Raw genomic sequence first — 21,182 nt, forward strand, 5'->3', positions numbered from 1 at the left:
ATCAATGTAGAATAAGAAATCAGAGTGGCAAGCTACAATTTGATTCTACAGTCTGAGGATTTACAAAGTGCTCCACAGGTGTACAAATCCCATTAGTAACTAAGTATAATTATTAATGGATGAAATACAAATTTATAAATTTTCCATTGATTTCTGTATTTACTTTTCAAACAGCTACTAAGTTATCTGGAACAATTACTTATGAAGCTGCCTGAACCTAACTACTTAGCAAGCAGACCTATCAGATACTGCATTTGGACTAGGAATACCATGAAAAAACTGAGAAACTAAGGGTCCTGTGAACCAAAAAGTTTGGGAACCTCTGTGCTAGGCACTTGCTTAGGAGCCTTTCACACATTATTTCTTTTTTTTTTTTTTTTTTTTTTTTTGACAGGCAGAGTGGACAGTGAGAGAGAGAGACAGAGAGAAAGGTCTTCCTTTGCCGTTGGTTCACTCTCCAATGGCCGCCGCGGCCGGCGCGCTGCGGCCGGCGCACCGCGCTGATCCGATGGCAGGAGCCAGGAGCCAGGTGCTTTTCCTGGTCTCCCATGGGGTGCAGGGCCCAAGCACCTGGGCCATCCTCCACTGCACTCCCTGGCCACAGCAGAGGGCTGGCCTGGAAGAGGGGCAACCGGGACAGAATCCGGCGCCCCGACCGGGACTAGAACCCGGTGTGCCGGCGCCGCTAGGCGGAGGATTAGCCTAGTGAGCCGCGGCGCCGGCCTCACACATTATTTCTTTCAACACTCAGGGAGATACCACTATCCTCATTTTACAGGTAAGGAAGTGTAAACGAGGCCTTACTTGCTTGTGGGAGACCTGGAGGAACCTCCTGGCTCTTGGCTTCAGCATGGCCCACCCTGGCCACTGTAGCCATTTGGGGAGTAAACAAATGATGGAAGATTCTCCCTCTCTGTCTCCTTCTCTCAGTATCTCTGCCTTTCAAATAAAGCTTAAAAAATACTTATTTATTTGAAAGACAATGACAGACAGAGATGTTTCATCCACTGGTTCACTACTCAATGTCTGCAACAGGCAGGGTTGGGCCGGGATGAAGCCAGGAGCTAGGAACTAGCAACTTTATCCTCATCTCCCCACATGGGTAGCAGGGGCCCAAACACGTGAGTCACCTTTTGCTGCTTCCCGAGGCACACCAGCAGGCAGCTGAAGGGAAGCAGAGCATCCAGAAGTTGAATCAGTGCTCGGATATGGGATGCCAGCATTACAAGCAGTTTGATCCACTGTGCCACAATGCTAGCCCTCTACAGTTAATTTTAAAATATGCCAATTGTATTTTATATACCAAATGTATATCTTATACTTGCTACAAGTCAAAATGCCCCTTGATGACAACAGGAAGAAATCTACTTTAATCTGCTAAATTTTAGCATGACTGCTATGCAGCAAGATACCTAATATATTACTTGAAAAGAGTTGAAGGTTATGAATTGTGGCAAGATGTGTAAAAAGAACTGCTAAGTGAAAAAAGCAAGCAGAAGAACAAATGAAGTCTGTGATTTTTAAAAAAAGTTTATACACACTTTTTTAAAAGTTTAAAAAATTAAAAAGTTTTAAAAATTTTTTAAAAGTTGTAACAGAAACTCTCCTTGATTACTATTGGAGAAGTATAGATAAGAGGAATTCATTCTCTTTATATTACGATCTTCTCTGTCCCTTTTATCTTAAACCACAAAAATCTATTACTTTTTATAATGACCCAAAGTGAAAGCTATGAGGATAGGCATTGTGGTGTGGGTTAAGTGGCCATCTGGGATGTCAGAATCCCTTAAGAGGGCTGGTTGGAGTCCCAGCTGCTCAGCTTCCGATCCATTTCCCTGCTAATGTGCCTGGGAACACAATGGAGGATGGCCCAAGTTCTTGGGCCCTGCCACTGGCTTGGAAGACCCAGGTGAAATGCCAGGCTTTTGGCTTTGGCCTGGCCCAACCTCAGCTGTTGCAGCTATGGGGGGTGGGGTGGGGGTGAGCCAGCAGATGGAAGATCTCTTTCTCTCTTTGTAACTCTGCTTTACAAATCAATAAATCTTTAAAGGGGGGGGGGGGCAGCACTGTGGCGCAGTGGGTTAAAGCTCCAGCCTAAAGTGCCAGCATACCATATGGATGCTGGTTCAAGTCCCAGCTGCTCTACTTCCAATCCAGCTCTCTGCTATGGCTTAGGAAAGCAGTAGAAGATGGCCGAAGTTCTTGGGCCCCTGCACCCATGTGGGAGACCCAGAAGCAGCTCCTGGGTCCTGGCTTCGGATCAGCTCAGCTCTGGCCAACTCGGTCATTTGGGGAGTGAACCAGCAGACAGAAGACCTCTCTCCCTCTGGCTCTACTTCTCTCTGTAACTCTGTCTTTCAAATAAAATAAATCTTAAAAAAAAAAAAAAAAAGGCAAAAGAGCAGAATATGTAATGACTTTATTTAAAGCCAGAGAGGCAGAATAAAACAGTCAGACTTAATTATTTGAGAGTTAGAGTTAAGAGAAGGGAAGAGAGAACCATTTGTTGGTTCACTCCCCAGATGGCCCCAACGGCCAGCACTGCACCAGGTCAAAGCCAGGTCCCAGGAGCTTCATCTAGGTCTTCCACGTGGGCGGTAAGGGCCCAAGCACTTGGGCCATCCTCCGCTGCTTTTCCCAGGCTATTAGCAGGGAGCCGGATGAGAAGTGAAGCAGCCAGGACACAACCCAGGGCCCACATGGAGTGACTGTCCCAGGCAGCTTTACCTGCTACACCACAATGCTGGCCCCAAGAATTGTATTTTGAAGGTAAAGTCGACCAGATTGTTCATGGACTGCATACAGGATGTGAGAAAAAGCAAACAGCATGATTCTTAATAACAGGATGAATAGTGATGACGTACAGGACACTAAGGACGAGTTTGGAGGGGAAACATCAAAAGTTTGGTTTGGCCAGGTGAAGCTGGAGACGGCTGAAACACCCAAGAGACAGTGTGAACTTGGAAGCTGCATCCATCAACCCTGAATTCAAAGTAAAATCAGGTCTGGAGACATAAATTTAGGAGTCGTGGAGATATATGTAGTACTTAAAGGTTCAGACCAGATGAGGTCATCTAGAAGCATGGAAGATAAGGGAGGAGTAGGAGGAGAGAGAACATAAGGCAAGTTCAGAGGACTGAGACTCAGGGCGCTTCTAACCACTACAGGTTAGGGGAAAGGGACTGACCCAAAGAGTGGAAAAGTAGCAGGTGTGTTAAAAGAAAAGCAAGGACAATATGTGAAGAAAAATCTCTTCACATGTTTTAACTCAGGCGGCTTCCTGACTTTACCAGTCCAAGGTAGTTGCCACACAACTGCTGCTTTTTTTTAAAAAGAGTTATTAAACACTGCTTTCTGTTGATGGATTTGAAAGTGAGAAACCACTGGTAAAGAACCTAACACAGGAGCACCATTGTGGCACAGTGGGCTAGGATCCCACCTGTAACACCAGCGGCCCACGCCAGGGTGCCAGTTCTGCTTCCCCCGGCTTCCTGCTAACGCATCCAGGGAGGCATCAGATGGTTCCTGGGCCTGGCACCTGCTACCCACAAAGAGACTTAGGATGGAGTTCCTGGCTCCTCGCTTCGGCCTATCCAGACTCTAGCCGTTGAGGACTTGGGGAGTGAAGTACAGAATGGAAGATGCATCTGTCTGTCTCTCTCTCTCTGTGCCAAATAGATAAAAATAACCGTAAAACGTATAAAAAGAATCTAACACAATCACAACCCGTTACTTCCTTCTGTGCTTCCTAATCTGACTCAGGCTCCTCGAGAGCGGAAATTAACTTTTTCTTTATGAGCCCCACAAAGGGGCTCGCACACGCGGGCGTCTGAAGAATGTTTCCGTCCTATTTTAAGAACGTAAGAAGGCTGTGGCTCAAAGCCTAAGTCACACCACTCCCCTTAAGACATCATTCTGGAGACCCGAGCAGGGCGACTCCGCCCCAGGGTAGAGCGAGAAGGCCCCGTACCACCGGAGAAGGCAGTGGAGTTGTCAACAGACCCACGCCGAAACCCTGGTTGGGCAGGAGACTAAGTGGGGTAGGCACGCCGGCCAGCTGACGCCCTAGGGCAGCGGCCGGAGACCACTGCAAGACCGAGCTAGGCAGAATACACACCTGGATAACGCGGTGCTTGAGCTTATTATCCACGAAACCCGCAGGTCTAGGTTTCATCGCGGCTGTCTCTGAGGCCAGAGCCCAGACCTTCCGCTCCACGAGCACAGGGGGCCTTCTTCAGGCTGCCCGCCGCGATCGCCTGCGCAGCCGCATCCCGGATGCGCCCCGCCCAGCAAAGCCCGCGCCATTCTCCTCACGGAAACAAATACTGAGTGTGAAGAAAAAAACAACTACCTGGGAGAAAGAGAAAAATTGAAAACGTGGAAGAGTTTCTAGATGACGTGTTTTGCAGGCTTATCCAACAGCCCCTGGATGGCGAGGACCCTTTTGAACAAGCCCAACTTTATTGGTTCCCAGCTTGAGCGGACACAGGACGGAGGCGGCTGAGGACACGCTGAGCCTCTCGCCGGTATCTTTAGGTACACTCGGCTTTGTTACATTCCAGCCGTGCCAACCTATTCGGATGCAAAGTTGGTCTGGGCAGAGAATGTTAGCTGAACTAAAGACTGACCTTAGGAATGATTTAAATGATAAAGACACTCCACCACCTTCACTGTTGGCTTTTTCTCCAAACCACCTCCTTTACTGCGGCCGCTGAAGAGGCTGGGTAAGAAGAAAAAAAAAGGACTGGTTTACCAGTCTAACTGGTCGCTCCTTACTTTTAGCACGCATTTGTTGGGGGCGGTGCTGTGACGCAGTAGGTTAATCCTCAGCCTGTGGCGCCAGCATCACATATGGGCGCTGTTCTAGTCCCGGTTGCTCCTCTTCTGATCCAGCTCTCTGCTATGGCCTGGGAAAGCAGTAGAAGATGGCCCAAGTCCTTGGGCCCCTGCAACCGCGTGGGAGACCCAGAAGCTCCTGCCTGGCTCCTGGCTATAGATCGGCCCAGCTGTGGCCATTTGGGGAGTGAACTAGAAGACAGAAGACTTCTCTCTGTAACTCAAATAAATAAAATCTTAAAAAAAAAAAAAAAAAAAAAAAAAAACAACTCATTTGTGGGGCCGGTGCTGTGGCATAGCAGATTAAGTCCCCGCCTGTAGTACCGGCATACCATATGGATGCACCCTACTAATGTGCTTGGGAAAACAGAGGAAGATGACCCAAGTGCATGGGCCCCTGCACCCACCTGGGGGACCTGGAAGGGCCTTCAGCTTTTTTGGCCATGTGGGGCATAAACTATTTGATGGAAGATCTCTCTCCCCTCCCCTAACTCTGCCTTTCAAATAAAACAAATCTTAAAAAAAAAAAAAAAAAAAACCTCATTTGCTGTTAGGCTACTGTGTGTAGGTAGTTTGTTGGAGCACATCCAGTGCAAGACTCCTTGGCCTAGATACAGGTATGTGTCTACCACAAGGAGTTCATCATGCAGTTACAGAGACACAAAGGGATAATTATTCGCTTAAAAAAGAAACGTTGGCTAGTGCTGTGGCATAGTTGGTTAAGTCTCCTTATGTGGTGCTGGCATCCCATATGGGCACTGGTTGGAGTCCTGGCTATTCTTCCCATCCAGCTCTCTGAGGCTATTGCCTGGGAAAACAGTGGAATATGGCCCAAGTGTTTGGGCTGCTGTGCCCACATGGGAGACCTGGAGGAAGCTCCTGGTTCCTGGTTTCAGATCAACCCAGATCTGGCCATTTGGGCAGTGAGCCAGTGCATGGAAGACCTCTTTCTCTGTCTCTCCCTCTCTCTGTAACTCTGCCTCTCAAATAAATCTTAAAATACTACTGCTACTACTACTACTAAAAAAAAGGCAATGTGGGTTTCTGTTTACTTTTTGTTTTAATTTTGTTTTCAGTATTATTTCATACCACATTGGCTTATGGTAATATTTTCTTTTTACTAAATTTGATGTTTGCTCTTTAAAAAAAAAAAAAATTGAGAGGCAGAGTTACAGAGAGGGAGAGAGACAGAGAGATCTTCTACCCACTGTTTTACTTTCCATATGACTGCATCAACCATGGCTGGACCAGGCCGAAGCCAGAGACCAGGAGCCAGGAGCTTCTTCCAGGTCTCCCTTGTGGGTGCAGCGGCCCAAGTACTTGGGCCATCTTCTACTGCTTTATCAGGCCATTAGCAGGGAGCTGGATCAGAAGCAGAGTACGAGACTTGAACTGGCTCCTATATGAGATGCCAGCATTCCACAACACCAGTCTTGGCTTATGACAATGTTATGGACAGCTTATCAGAGCGCCTCCAACTCTGACACTCCAAAATGGAATACGGGTGACCCGAGCCCCATCTTAACTGTTGTGCCAAACGCCTGGCCCTTAAATTTTTTTTAAGATTTATTTATTTATTTGAAAGAATGTAAGGGAAGGACAGAGAAATCTTCCATCCTCTGGTTCCTACAAGGGTGGCAAGGACCTAAGCACCTGAGCCATCATGTGTTGCCTTTCAGACACATTAGCAGGAAACTGGATTAGAAGCACAGAGCAGCTAGCTTCTGCAGTAGCTAGCTGGAACCAGCATTCTGATATAGGGTGTGGGTGTCTCAAGGAGCAGTTTAACCTGCTGGGCCACAGTACCACCCCAAAACATTTTTAAGTATACGGTTTCATGTTACTAAAAACATTAAAACGTGCACATTTATCACCAATGAACATCTCCAGAAGTCTTTTCATCTTGTAAAACTTAAACAATAGTCATTAAAAAACAATTTCCTAGGTGGGCATTTGGCCTAGCAAGATAAGACATTCCACATTGGAGTCCTTGGGTTCGGATCCCACCTTCAGCTTCTGACTTCAGCTTCCTACTAAAGCAGACTTTGGGAGGCAGCAGTGTGAATCAAGTAATTGGGCTTTGCTGTGAAGAGTTAGATGGACTAGGCCAGTACCGCGGCTCAATAGGCTAATCCTCCACCTGCGGCGCCGGCACACCGGGTTCTAGTCCCGGTCAGTGCGCCGGTCCTGTCCCAGTTGCTCCTCTTCAGGCCAGCTCTCTAGCTCTCTGCTGTGGCCAGGGAGTGCAGTGGAGGATGGTCCAAGTGCTTGGGCCCTGCACCCCATGGGAGACCAGAAGTACCTGGCTCCTGCCTTCGGATCAGCGCTATGCGCCGGCCACGGCGGCCATTGGAGGGTGAATCAACGGCAAAGGAAGACCTTTCTCTCTGTCTCTCTCTCTCACTGTCCACTCTGCCTGTCAAAAAAATAAAAAAAAATTTTTTTAAAAAGAGTTTAATGGACTAAGAGGCAGTTAGGTCAGGTTCCTGTCAGAATGAGACAAGAGGCAGAGTTCCTTGAAGAGTAGAAAAAAGAGTGGAAAAAGTCTCTTCCCACAGGCTGTCTTTACCAATGCTTAGTTGTTTTTTGTTTGTTTTGTTTCTTTAGGATTTATTTATTTATTTCAAAAGTCAGAGTTACGGGGCGGGGGGATCTTCTGGACCTGAGACAAGAGCTGAGATCACCTTCATTGTCCGGTAACACTGCCACCCGTGAGTGTGAGACCTGGACTGAGTGAGTTCCCTGATCTTGCCTTCTGGCTGTTGTGAGCCTTTGGAGAATCCAACAGCAAATGAACCAGCAGAGGGAAGATCTCTGTCTTTCTGTCGCTCTGTAGTTCTGCCTTTCAAATAAATAAACCTAAACATTTTTTAATGAAACAGTTTTACTTCCATAAAAGAAAAACCATTCCTTTGTATTTCTTCCCACATTCCTTTTGATTATTGATGTCACAAAATCTTCGTACATCATGTGCTCAAAAACATGAAATAATAATGCTTTCAAATGCATGATTCTCTTCACTTATGTGGGAGAAAATGTGGAGTCACAAATCATTGTTACAGTGACACTGGTTCTATAATTCTCCCTGTATTTACTGTATTTAGATTTCTATTTCTTCACATGACCTTGAGTTACTGTGTGGTATCCTTCCATTTCTCCCTATAGTACTCTCATGAGTGTTTCTGGCAGGAAAGGGCTAGTGGTGAGGAACTCCTCTAGCCTTCGTTTATCTGAAAATATTTTACTTTCTCCCTTCCTAGCTTCAGAAGGATGGTTTTGACAGATACAGGATTCTTGATGGACAATACCACATACCTAAGCCAGGAAGATTATTAAATACTCTACAGAACCTGAGTGTATATACATCTCAGACACTTCTGTAGTAATTGAAATATCATCTTCCTTTCTTTTTTTAAAGATTTGTTTGTTTGAAAGGCAGAGTTACAGAGAGAGGCAGAGAGAGATCTTCCATGCTCTCGTTTATTCCCCAAATGACCACACAACAGCCAGAGCTGAGTTGATCTGAAGCCAGGAGCCAGGAGCTTTCTCCGAGTCTTCCATGTGGGTGCAGGGGTCCAAGGACTTGGACCATCTTCCGCTGCTTACCCAGGTGCATTAGCAGGGAGCTGTATCAGAAGTGGAGCAGCTGGGACTTGAACTGGCACCCATATGAGATGCTGGAACTGCAGGTGGCAGCTTTACTGCTATGCCACAGTGCTGGTCCCATCTTCCATTCTTTAATGGTACAACCCCACCAGTTGATAGTGGCACATGTCACCTCTGTCCCTCATACTTTGGCTCTCCCAGATTTTGTATCTCACTAGCAGAAAGCAATTTGAATAACCATTTGTTCTTTCTTAAAGATTTATTTATTTGAAAGGCAGAGTCACAGAGAGAGAGAGAGAGAGAGAGAAAGAGAGACATAGAGAGATCTTCCATCTGCTGGTCCTCTCCACAGAAGCCCACAATGGCCGGAGTTGGACACATCTGAAGCCAAGAGCCAGGGGCTTCCCCCTGCCTCCCACGTGGGTGCAGGAGCCCACGTACTCAGGCCACCTTCCACTATTTTCCCAGCCACAAGAGAGATCGATGGGAAATGGAGCAGCCAGGACTTGAATCGGCACCCATATGGGATGCTGACACTCCAGGCCACAGCTTTACCTGCTACGCCACAGCACCAGCCCCTGTGCTTTCTGACAAAAGGGATACATGTCTTGAATTGGCTCCAGACAGTCCTGATTTTTGCCTGTTTATTTGGGATGATTATTATTAGTGTCCCCTTTGGGGAGATAAATTAAGACCAACTGGGAACAGGCAAAACCTAGTTGTTCAGACCTTGATAAGGGCTGGGGGTCAGCCATGACAACTTGGCTTTTGGCAGAGACCCAAAGGCAGGCAGAAAAGTATGAAAGGGGACAAAGGGGACAACTTCAAGTATGCTCCAATTAAAGAGCATTAGCAAGGCCAGGGATAGGTAGATTAACTAGAAGCAGAGAGTCCTACATATTTGCTTAGGCATGCAGATTTGGCTTCCTCTTTGGTCCCTTTGTTGGTAACATTAAAGAAATTAAAGAGGCTGTTCTTTATTATTGGAGTCCTGGCCATCTGGGGCCAATTGTCACCAGAATTCTTTCTTGGTTTCCTAGATTGATAGTGATAGTGGTCTTACTTACTAGAGCCTGGCTTGCAGATAGTACGTTGCCTTCTGGGTTGGTTGCTAAGGACTGAATCAGGCCTCTGTTCTTATACATGCTCTGAACGTTGTTCTTTGTACATTCAGCCTCCCACCTCTCTCTCTCCATAATGTTCCAATCTGAAAAATAAATTATGTGGCCATGTATGTACAATAGGAGAATGGAGAAAAGAGGAGAGTATGAGTGTCAGAAATTCTTTATTGAGATTCACAAGGTAAGCTGCTTGTTTGGTGGGAGCTAGAGACTGAGTTTCAAGGTTAAGAAAATCTAATTTGTTTTACTTGGTAAAGCCTAATAATTAGATTTTTAAGCCAAATTAGTCATTCTTTATTTTTTTAATATTTATTTTATTTATTTGAAAGGCAGAGCTTAGCTACAGAGGCAGGTAGAGACAGAGAGAAAGAGAGGTCTTCCATCTACTGGTTCATTCCCCAAAAGGCCCCAGTGACTGGAGCTGGGCCAGGCCAAAGTCAGGAGCCAGGAGCTTCTTCCTAGTCTCCCACGTGGGTGCACGAGCCCAAGCACTTGGACCATCCTCTGCTACTTTCCCAGGCTCATTAGCAGGGAACTGGATCGGAAGTGGAACAGCTAGGACTCGAGCTGGTGCCCATATAGGACACCTTTACCCACTATGCCACAGTACTGGTCCCTCCAGAATATTTTCTTTAGCACAAAAAGAAACCACATACCCATTCTAATTCCTCTTTCTTCACAGCCCCTGGAAACCACTAATCTATTTTTTTTTTAAGATTTATTTATTTATTTGTAAGAGTTACAGAGAGCCAGAGGCAGAGAAAGAGAAGTCTTTCATCTACTGGTTCACTCCCCAAATGGCTGCAATGGCTGCAACAGCTGGAGCTCTGCCGATCCAGAGGCAGGAGCCAGGAGCATCTTCCGGGTCTCCCATGTGGGTGAGGGGCCCAAGGACTTAGGCCATCTTCCACTGCTTTCCCAGGCCATAGCAGAGAGCTGGATCAGAAGTGGAGCAGCTGGGACTCGAACTGGTGCCCATATGGGATGCCTGCACTGCAGGCAGCAGCTTTACCTGCTACGCCATAGAACTGCCCATTAATCTTTTTGTCTCTATGGATTTTCCTAATAGGGACATTTCATAGAATCATAAAATATGTGACATTTAAAAAGGAAGATTTAGTTATCTGAAAGATAGAGCCTCCGAGAGAGAGAAAGAGACAGGGAGAGCTTCCGTCCACTGGTTTACTCCCCAGATGAATACAACAAAGAGGGCTATATCAGGCTGAAGTTAGGAGCCCAGGAAACCTGGGTGTCCTACATGGGTGGCAGGGGCCCAAGAACTTGAATCACCATCTGCTGCTCCAAGACATATTGGCAGAAGGCTGGATTGGAAATGGAGCAGCCGGGACTCAAACTGGCACTCCAGTGTGCAATGTCAACATCACAAACAGCAGTTCAACCTGCTATATCATAACACTGGCCCAATATATGAACTTTTGTGTATGGCTTCTTTTACTTACCTTAATGTTGGCAAAGTTTATACAGGTTAAAGCATGTATTAATACTGCATTTGTTTTTATGGCTGCATAATATTCTATTATATGGTTGTAAGACATTTTATTCAGTTAATCAGTTGATGGATGTTTGTGTTCTTTATACTTTATGAATTATGCTGAATTATGCTGAATTTATGAATTATTATGAATAATGCTATTATGAATATTTATATGCAAATTTTATATGAATACCTATTTAGAAATTTCTAAGGTATGTGTATAGCTAGGAGTAGAATTGCAAGAAGAACCACCAAACTTTTTCCTTTTTTAATTTTAAAGATGTATTCATTTATTTGAAAGTCAAAGTTAGAGAGAGGAGAGACAGAGAGAAATGTTCTACCCACTGGTTCACTCCCCAAATGGCCACAATGGCCAGAGCTGGGCCAGGCCTAAGCCAGGAGTCTGGAGCTTCTTCTGGGTCTCCCACGTAGGTGCAAAGGCCCAAGGACTAAGGCCATCTTCCACTGCTTTCCCAGGTGTATTAGCAGGGAGATGGATTAGAAGTGGAATAGCCTGGACTTGAACTAGGGCCTGTGTGGGATGCCAGCACTGCAGACTGCAGCTTAACCTGCTGTGCCACAGTGCTAGCCCCTCAAACTGCTTTTCAGAACAGCTGTACCATATTACATTCCAACTATTGATATAAGAAGTTTCTCCTTATCCTCTCCCACCAGTTATTTTGTGTGGTTTTTGTTTATTTTTTAAAGATTTATTTATTTATTTATTTGAAAGTCAGAGTTACACAGAGAGAGAAGGAGAGGCAGAGAGAGAGAGAGAGAGAGAGAGAGAGAGAGAGAAAGAGAGGTCTTCCATCTGCTGGTTCACTCCCCAATTGCTGCAATGGCCGGAGCTGGGCCAATCCAAAGTCAGGAGCCAGGGCTTTCCTCAGGGTCTCCCATGCAGGTGCAAGGACTTGGGCCATCTTCTGCTGCTTTCCTAGGCCATTGTAGAGAGCTGGATCAGAAGGGGAGCCTCCGGGATCTGAACCCGCTTCCATATGGGATGCTGACACTGCAAGCAGCAGCTTTACCCACTACACCACAGTGCTGGCCCCTATTTGTTCTGACAGACAGCAAAAGCGCACATGTGTTGATTCACTCCCTGCCCTGGCCAGGGCTGAGGCTTGCTGAAGCCCAGAGCCAGGAACTCAGTCCATATCTCTTATGTGTGTAGCAAGGACCCAAGTATTTGAGCCGTCACCTGCTGCCTCCAAGGTTGTACATTACCAAGAAGCTGGAATCGGGAGCAGAGCCAGAACTCAAAAGCAGGTACTCTAAAATGGGGTACAGAGTATGACATGCATTTAGAGATGATGGCCTATATATAGGATGAAAATTTAATAGAAACTGTCTCTGAATAATTCTAGACTTTGGACTTTCTAGAGAAGACTTTATGTTATTTATTTGAAAGGTAGAGTGTTGGAGACGGGGGGGGGGGGGGAGTGGGGACAGAGAAAAAGAAATCTTCATCCATTGATTTACTCCCCAAATGTCTACAACAGCAAGGGCTGGACCACGCTGAAACCAGGAGCCAGGAACTCCATCATAGTCTCCCATATATGTGGTAGGGGCCCAGATGCTTGGGCCACCTTCCGCTGCTTTCCCAGGCTCATTAGCAGGAAGCTGGATCAGAAGTGGAGTAGCCAGGACTCAAACCAGCACTCTGGTATGGAATGCCAGCATTACAAGTGGCAGCTTAACTGAGGCACCACGATACAGGTCCCTTATTTTATTATTTCAAAAGGATTTAAAAAATATTTATTTGGAACATAGCAAGGCAGTTATATATAGAGAGAATCTTCCATTTATGAGCTTACTGCCTAAATGCTGACAAGAGCCAGAGCTGGACCAAATCAAAGCCAGCAGCCCAGAACTTAGTTCAAGTCTCCTACATGGTGGCGGGAAACTAACCACCTGAGCCATCATCTGCTGCCTCCCAGCATATGCAACAGAAGGAAGCTGGAATCAGAAGTAGAACTGGGACTTGAGCCTCAGCGCTCTAATGTGGGATATGGCATCCCATGTGTCTTTAACTGCTGGACCAATCACCAGCCTCCGCTCCCCCCCACCAAATATGACATCTAATTTAGAACAAAAGTCATGGTGTGGTATTATTGTATATAATGTTTTTGTTTTTCCTCCAAATTGCTGGCTCATAACTCCCTCCCCAGGGCAAGCCATAGTAAGTAGAATTTCTTTTCCCTAAGGCATATCATGGAAACTCTAATTTTACCCTTTCTGTCTTGGAGCTGGACATCAAAAAATTATTACGGGGCCCATGTGTAGCCACCTCTGATGCCAGCATCCCACGTGGGTACCCCTTAGAGCCCTGGCTGCTTCACTTCTGGTTCAGCTCTCTGCTAATGGCTTGGGAAAAGCGGTGGAGGAAGGCCAAAGTGTTCAGGCCTCTGTCACCCACACGTGAGACCTGGATGAAGCTCCTTTTTCCTGGCTTCTGCTAGGCTAAGCCCTGCCTATTGTGGCCATATGGGGAGTGAACTACTGGATGGAAGATCTTTTTCTCCTGTTGGTGCTGTGGCATTGTGGGTTAAGCTTTTGCCTGTGGTGCTGGCATCCTGTATGGCCACTAGTTCTAGTCCTTGCTGCTCCTCTTCCGATCCAGCTCTCTGCTATGGTCTGGGAAAGCAGTAGAAGATGACCCAAGTGCTTTGGCCCCTGTACCCACATGGGAGACCCAGAAGAAGCTCCTGGCTCCTGACTTCCAATTGGCACAGCTCCAGCCATTGCAGCCATTTGGGGAGTGAACCAACAAGTGGGAAAAATCTCCATCTCCCTCTCTTTCTGTAACTCTGCCTTTCAAATAATAAAATAAATCATAAAAAAGGCAGCAAAAGCAGTACAGGTGAAAAAACCCAGGGTTTGTGACTGAGGACTGAGCCCTTAACCTCTGGTATCAGACACTATCTCTAGGCAGGACACCCAGCTGGTGTCTGCTGCAGAATTGAGGTTGGCTTGTGTGTGGGCTTGTGTTAGAAATGATCTGTGTTATGAGAGTGATAGGAGAAATGGAGTTTGAAATAGTTTTTGCATAATATATTCAGACATGGTAACATACACACATAACCACCTTTTTATATATCTATCATTTCCTTCTCCCAAATTTGGTATTCCTCATTTTTTTTTTTTTTTTAAGATTTATTTATTTATTTGGAAGTCAGAGTTACACAGAGAGAAAAGGAGAGGCAGGGAAAAAGAGAGGTCTTCCATCCACTGGTTCACTCCCCAACTGGCCACAAACATCTGGAGCTGGGCTGATCCAAAGCCAGGAGCCAGGAACTTCTTCCGGGTCTCCTATGTGGATGCAGGGGCCCAAGAACTTGGGCCATCTGCTGCTGCTTTCCCAGAGAGCTGCATCGGAAGTGGGGTAGCTGGGACTCAAACCAGCACCCATATGGGATGCCGGCACTGCAAGTGGCAGCTTTACCCGCTATGCCACAGTACTGGCCCCTCCTCATTATTTTGACATTGAAACTGGGTTTTGATTTTTCAATTAGAATAAGAGAAAAGGCTATGATAACTAAAAATGATAATTTAATAATTACCAGCAATTATGGCATTGACTTTTTAACTTTCTCAGAATAAAACAGCCTATAAAGAATATGAGGGCCGGCGCCGTGGCTCAATAGGCTAATCCTCCACCTTGCGGCGCCGGCACACCGGGTTCTAGTCCCGGTCGGGGCGCCGGATTCTGTCCCGGTTGCCCCTCTTCCAGGCCAGCTCTCTGCTATGGCCAGGGAGTGCAGTGGAGGATGGCCCAGGTGCTTGGGCCCTGCACCCCACGGGAGACCAGGAAAAGCACCTGGCTCCTGGCTCCTGCCATCGGATCAGCGCGGTGCGCCGGCTGCAGCGGCGGCCATTGGAGGGTGAACCAACGGCAAAAGGAAGACCTTTCTCTCTCTGTCTCTCTCTCTCACTGTCCACTCTGCCTGTCAAAAATAAAAAAAAAAAAAAAAAAAAAAAAAAAGAATATGAGATAGCTTTTGTTTTCTGTTCCTTTTCAGGATGAATGTATATAAGATGAAGTTTGTGTCTGTGTGTGTATAAGTTTTATTTATTTATTTGAAAGGCAGAGTTACAGAGAGGCAAAGGCGGAGCGAGGAATAAAGGTCTTCTATTTGCTGGTTCATTCCCCAAATGGCCTCAAAGGCCAGAGCTGGGTCTATCCGAAGCCAGGAGCCAGGAGTTTCTTCCAGGTCTTCCGTATGGGTGCAGGGGCCCAAGGATTTGGACCATCTTCTACTGGTTTCCCAGGCCATGGCAGAGAGCTGGACCAGAAGTGGAGTAGCTGGGACTCAAACTGGCACTGATATCGGATGCTAGCACTGCAGGTGATGGCTTTAGCCGCTACACCACTGTGTCAACCCCATTATTTATTTATTTATTTGAGAGGCAGAGTTACAGAGGGAGGGAGAGACAAAGAAAAAGGTCTTGCATCTGGTGGTTCACTCCCCAAATGCCCACAATTGCAGGAGCTGGGCCTCTCTGAAGCCAGGAGCCATGAGCTTCTTCCAGGTCCCCCACATGGGTACAGGGCTCAAGCACTTTGCTTTCCCAGGCCATAGCAGAGAGCTGGATTGGAAGAGGAACAGCTAGGACTTGAACTGGCACCAGTATGAGTCCTTTATTTGGCAACCATTTACTTAGCACCAGCTCTTTATGATAAAAGGTACAAGGGATACAAAAACAAATCAGTTGGTTACTTTTATTGTAATCTGAGGTATGACTGGCTAAGCATGCAAGGAAGACAGTTAATATAATGAGTATTCTGATAGAACTATGTACAAAGTACAATGGGAGGGTAACAGTATCTGATTTATAAGTCATGTATTAATTGCACCTCCAGCTTTAACCTATGAACCCTTTGTGAATCTATGAAACTATGCTGTGTCAGGCAAATCCAGATGTTTTTGCCATCATATGAATTTCTGTGTCCATCCTCCTCTCTCCTGAGTTACCTTATTACTAAAAAACTTGTCCCCTGTCGCTCCCCCTCTTCGTGGAGGAACGACACAGGACCCTGCGTTGTTCTTTCGTCTGCTCAGCCCTCCCCGGGTTTGCTGCTGGTTCTTCCCGGGTTGGCTACTGTCCCTTCCACCTCCGTGGAGGGGCGGTTCCCCCTGCCACTTTCCCCACTTCCGCAGGGGAGCAGCACACCTCCAGCCGGCTCTCTCAGGGGCTGCTCAGATGTTCCTCCAGGTGTTCCTGGTGCATGTTGTCTCTCTCCTCCTTTATAGTCCTCTTCCACCAATCCCAACTCTGCTACCCACATGCCGAGTACGCTGCTCTCCTCCAATCAGGAGCAGGTCCTACAGTTTATTGGTTGAACTGGAGGCAGCTGTGTAGAAGCTGTTTACTCCTCTCCCAGCGCCATATTGTGGGAGAGCAGATGCATAGAATAAGTCTTAATTCGAGTAACAGTCTAGTCTGAGTTGCTCCCCACAGTCCCCCTTTCATACATTGATTGCACCAAACAACCAGAATATTTTTATTTACTTATTATCTTTTAAAACAATTATTTGAGAGGCAGACAGAGAGAGGGAGGGAGAATGAAATCTCTGCATCACTCCCTTTGCCAGCAACAGCTGAGCCAGAGTGAAACCAGGAGCCAAGAACTCAAAATCCGTTTCTGCTATAAGTGACAGGGACCCAACGAGTCATCATTTGATTCCTCCTAGGATGCACATTAGGAGGAAGCTGGAATTGGGAGCATTGCTGGGACTCAGACCCAGGGAGAAGGGATGTGGGTGTTCAAAGCAGCATCTTAACTGTTAGGCCAAACTCCTGTCCCAAAATAGTAGTTAAAATGTAAATCTAGTTACGGTATTTTTAGCTTAAACCTCCTCCTGGTTTCTCATCATATTGGAATAAAAGTTAAGCTCTTTTCCAGGGATTTCCAAGGCTGTGTTACCTCCCTTGCCTGCCTCTGACTTCTTCTCAAAACTCGCTCACCCTTTGGTCACTGTGCTTTAGCCACTCTGGTCTTTTTTTTTTTTTTTTTTTAAGATTTACTTGAAAGGCAGAGTTAGAGATAGAAAGAGAGAGAGAGACAGATATCTTCCGTTCACTGTTTTACTCCCCAAATGGCCTCAACAGCCAGGGCTCCAACAGCCAAAAGCCAGGAGCCAGGAACTCCATGGGGTCTCCCATGTGAGTGCAGGGGCCCACCCTCCATTGCCTTTCTAGGCATATTAGCAGGGAGCTGGATTAGAAGTGCAGCAGGTGAGGACTCCAACCTACTGTCCTTTGAGATGCAGATGACAGCAGGCTGTGCTATAACCCTGGCCCTTGGATTTATTTTGTCTATATCTGCTACTTTAATGCCAGCTACAGGCTTGTAGGGACTTTGCCCTCTTGTTCATTTTGTATTTCCAGGATTTACAATAGTACCTCACATACACCAGCTGCCCAGAAGATACTGTTTGAATGAATGAATGAATTTGATGTAATTAGCTCACACAGCTTATCACCTTTTGAAGTCTTCCCTCGATTATTTAGTTGCCTACCAGAGCAGCATGTTGTTGCCTTGTTCAAGTCTGTATTTCTGAAGTTGTTGGCACATGGTAGTGGTCTTACAGTAAATATTTGTTAAATGAATGAATGGATAAATAAGACGATGTATTCAGTTTTTAAAAATCTTAATATCTAGAGGGGAGAGAAACGTTGCTGTAACAGGCTAAGCAAGGTCCTGCGAAGTTGAGATCTGCCAGGGAAGGGCAGGTCTCCACTGTCAAGCCCAGGCGTTACCGATTGGCTCTGTGCGGTGAAAACCACTTTCCTCTCCCAAGTTGAGAGCAGACACTAACGAAAATTTCACGTATGGCAAATACATCCCGGGTGTCCAGCGGGTTAGAAGCGTTGCTTGTATTCCTGGAAGAGTCCATGTCCACCTCTTGGAGCTGTATTTGTTTCGCTGAACTTCATTTCCCAGCATGCACCAGACCCGCGGCCGTGCAGTTTTTAAAAATATGGACTACAACTCCCGGCGTGCCGCGCCAGGGCGGCGGGCACGACTCGCCCAGCGAGCGGCGCCCAGGGCCTATCAGGAGCCGGTCGGGCACGGGAGCCGGTTTGACGGAAGGAGCGGCGGTGGCGGCGGCGGAGGAGGAGAAAGAGGATGGAGGCGGTGGTTTTCGTCTTCTCGCTCCTCGACTGCTGCGCGCTCATCTTCCTCTCAGTCTACTTCGTATCCTTGCCTGAGGCGGGCGAAGGCCGTCCAGAGGTTGCCGCCCTAGAGTCAGGGCTGTGGGCCCAGTGGGAATAGGGCGGTTGTGCGGGAGCGAGGGAGGCTGCTGGCGGCCGCTGCGGGTTCCTTGGGCGCTGGCCTTGCTGGGGCGGCGGCGCGGGCCTCTGGGACAGGGACCAGCGCCCTGGTTGCCCCACATGAGCTGGCCCTGACCCTGGCACCCGTCCTGCCCTGGCTGGCTGCCAGTTATCGCTCACCGGGGGTCCGAGCGGGCTTTCTCCCAGCCTGGCCAGCCCACCCACCGCTCGACCCCACGACGCCCCAACCAGTCCTGTCTGGAGCGACGGCCGTCCCCGGGCCGCCTTTGTGGCCATCGGGAGAGAATGGTCGCTGCGCCGCCCTTCGTCGGAAGCCCGGGGTCCCGGGGCAGTCTCTGGGGGACAGCCGCGCGCTGGGACGAGCCGAGATTTGCCGCCTCTAGTCACTCGCCGGCTTCACCCCGCCGCCCGCCCCTTTGTTCTCGCGCGCCGCGGTCCTGGGAGGGCCTGTTTGCACCCCGGAGGTGACTCAGGGCAAAAATAGGCGGAGGGCTTCCTTCATGGTTGGGTAAGGAGTTATTTGAAAAACTGTGCAAAGTGATGCTTGGGTCGCCCCTGGCGGTTGCAGATTGGCAGATTGGGTAACTGCACGTGATATAGTTCTTATTCGTTTCTCAGCTTTCGCATTTTTCTGTGCGGTCCGTGTTAAAACTTCTGCATTGTGTGTAGCTCTTCAGGTTACAGTGTAACTGCCTTTTCCAGACCCCTGCATGGCTGGGGACCTGGCGCGTTGTTGCAGATGTTGTGCACACTCCAGCTTTACGTGGTTAAATATGGTGGGGAAAACGTATGAGAAGCTCATTTTGTTTTCCTTCCTCAGAAACCACATGTCCTTCCTTTTTAAAATTGAGGTAAAAGTTGTACCTGTTTATGGGGTACAGTATGGGATGTTTCAGTACCCATATATATTATGTAATAATGCTTGAATCAGGATAAACTTCTCCGTCTCCTTAAGCATCATTTCTTTGTGGTGAAAACATTCAATATAGTTTCTTCTTTTTGAAAGATTTATTTATTTATTTATTTATTTATTTATTTATTTATTTTCAAAGGCAGAGTTATAGAGAGGGAGTGACAGGGAGAGAGCCAGCATTCAAGTGAGAGCGCTTTCATCTGCTGGTTCACTCTCCCAAGTGGAGGCAACAGCCAGGGCAGGGCCAGGCTGAAGCCAGAAGCCTGGAACTTAATCTGGGTCTGCCATGTGGGTAGCAGGGGCCCAAGCACAGGCCATCCCTTATCTGCTGCTTTTCCAGGGACAGGAGCTGGATCAGAAGTGGGCCAGCCAGGACTTGATGCTCATATGGGATGGCCATGTTGCAGGTGGAGGCTTAACCCACTGTGCCACAGTGCCGGCCCCTCAGTATGCCTTCTTAGAACTTTCTGGGCATGGGTAGTACCTATACCCCTTTCTGATCCAGTTGTATGTTTTGTTTGGCAGCGCGCGCGCTGACTTTAGGGTAGTAGGTTTCTCTTGTGGCTTCATACTTTATTATGGACAGGGAACCTATTATGTAAAGTTGGAAAATTTGGAATTCAGACTCTGCCCAGCCAGTTATTGCTGTGCCTGTCCCTAAACCTCATTTTTTTTTCATCTTTAAAATGGGAAGTTTTTTTTCCTGGGTACATACCATGAGAATATGTGTTAAACTGCTAGCACAGTGCCTACTCTATAGCAAATGTTCAGTAAATGCTGCTCTGCTCCCTTTCCCAACCTCCTCCAAGTGAGAGCAGTTTTTTCTTTGATGATTTCTAGTGAGAAGAGCCCTGAATTTCATTAGTTTTGGGGAGTTAACTGAAAGGGCCAGCTGCATTATGTGCCTAGGTTTTTGTTGTGTGCTTGTTTTTTAATTTGAGAGACAGAGCTCCTATCTGCTGATTGCTTCTTGAATGCCAGCAATGGACAAAGCCAAGAGCAAGGAACACAATCTAGGACTCCATGTGGGTGGCAGGGCTCTGACTACTTGAACTGCTTCCCAGGGTGCACAGTAACAGGGAGTTAGAATCAGGCCCTATATGGGATGTAACTGCTAAGCTAAATGCCTGCCTCACATGCCTAGGTTTTAATGACCTATGTCCTGATGATAGAAGGATCTGGTGCTTACATTCAGAAAATTGAAATAGGATTTTTTTTTTTCCAGTTTGGAAACTAGACCTGATGATTTATAATAGCTTTGACTGATGCCAGTTTATAAATGTAGAAAAATGTTAGTTGGAATGTTTGATGTTAATAGACTTTAAGGTACATTCAGGATGAAAGTCAACATATTGTCTTACTATATATATGGTAAGACAGTTGTATTAGCTTAGTATTACAGATAAGAGGTAGAAAATGGTCAGTGTGGATTTCATATAAGATATAGGAGTTTTCCTGGACTTTGAACAGTGAACAGAACCTACCAGAGAGGACAGGCTTTTGGCACAGAGGTTAAAATGCATCTTAGGAGGCCCACATTCCATATCAGAGTTCCTAGATTCAGGTCTGAACTCTGTTTCTGATTCCAGCTTCCTGCCAACGCGTATCCTAGGAGGCAGCAGGTGATGGCCCAAGTGCTTAAGTTTCTGCCACCTGTGTGGGTACCCAAATAGAGTTCTGAGCTCTGGGCTTTGGTCTGGCCCTAGCCTTGACTTGTTGTGAGCCTTTGGAGACTGAACCTGTGGATAGGAGCTCTCTCTTGTCTTTGTCTCTCCCTGTCTCTCCCTTTCTTAAAAAACAAAACAACAGCCTACAAATAGGAAAAGTGGTGGATGTTCAAAATCAGACACTGGGGCTGGCGCTGTGGTAAAGCAGATTAAACTGTGGCCTGCAGCACCAGCATTGCATA

At 46.9% G+C, this 21,182-nt stretch overlaps 2 protein-coding genes across 23 annotated transcripts in view; one reads left to right on the forward strand and one right to left on the reverse strand.

Annotated features, from left to right (window-relative positions):
• NVL (nuclear VCP like) overlaps positions 1–4,442 on the reverse strand; it is a 109,951-nt gene extending 105,509 nt beyond the window's left edge. For 8 of the 15 annotated variants that reach the window (XR_016218883.1, XR_011381469.2, XR_016218882.1 and 5 more), the window contains exon 1: positions 4,118–4,442. Coding sequence is in view for 7 of the 15 variants with exons in the window: in XM_051820594.3 (XP_051676554.1) it covers positions 4,118–4,174 (57 nt within the window). In the remaining 8 variants the exon portion in view is untranslated. The remainder of the gene's footprint in view (positions 1–4,117) is intronic. The other 7 variants (XR_016218885.1, XR_016218884.1, XM_070055378.2 and 4 more) reach the window with 3 other exon arrangements.
• A 28-nt stretch (positions 4,443–4,470) lies between these two features.
• The window catches only part of CNIH4 (cornichon family member 4), a 34,583-nt gene continuing 17,871 nt past the window's right edge, over positions 4,471–21,182 (forward strand). For 3 of the 8 annotated variants that reach the window (XM_002717485.6, XM_051820601.3, XM_089311439.1), the window contains exon 1: positions 18,150–18,262. In XM_002717485.6, coding sequence (XP_002717531.1) covers positions 18,194–18,262 — 69 coding nt within the window. In that variant the 5' untranslated portion in view covers positions 18,150–18,193. Of the gene's footprint in view, positions 4,725–12,232; positions 12,328–18,149; positions 18,299–19,180; positions 19,212–21,182 lie in introns of those variants that run through there. The other 5 variants (XM_070055385.2, XM_070055384.2, XM_008268358.5 and 2 more) reach the window with 5 other exon arrangements.

Source organism: Oryctolagus cuniculus, chromosome 13 (genome assembly GCF_051225735.1).
Source record: "Oryctolagus cuniculus isolate XC-2025 breed Fujian yellow rabbit chromosome 13, ASM5122573v1, whole genome shotgun sequence".
Taxonomy (NCBI): Eukaryota; Metazoa; Chordata; class Mammalia; order Lagomorpha; family Leporidae; genus Oryctolagus; species Oryctolagus cuniculus.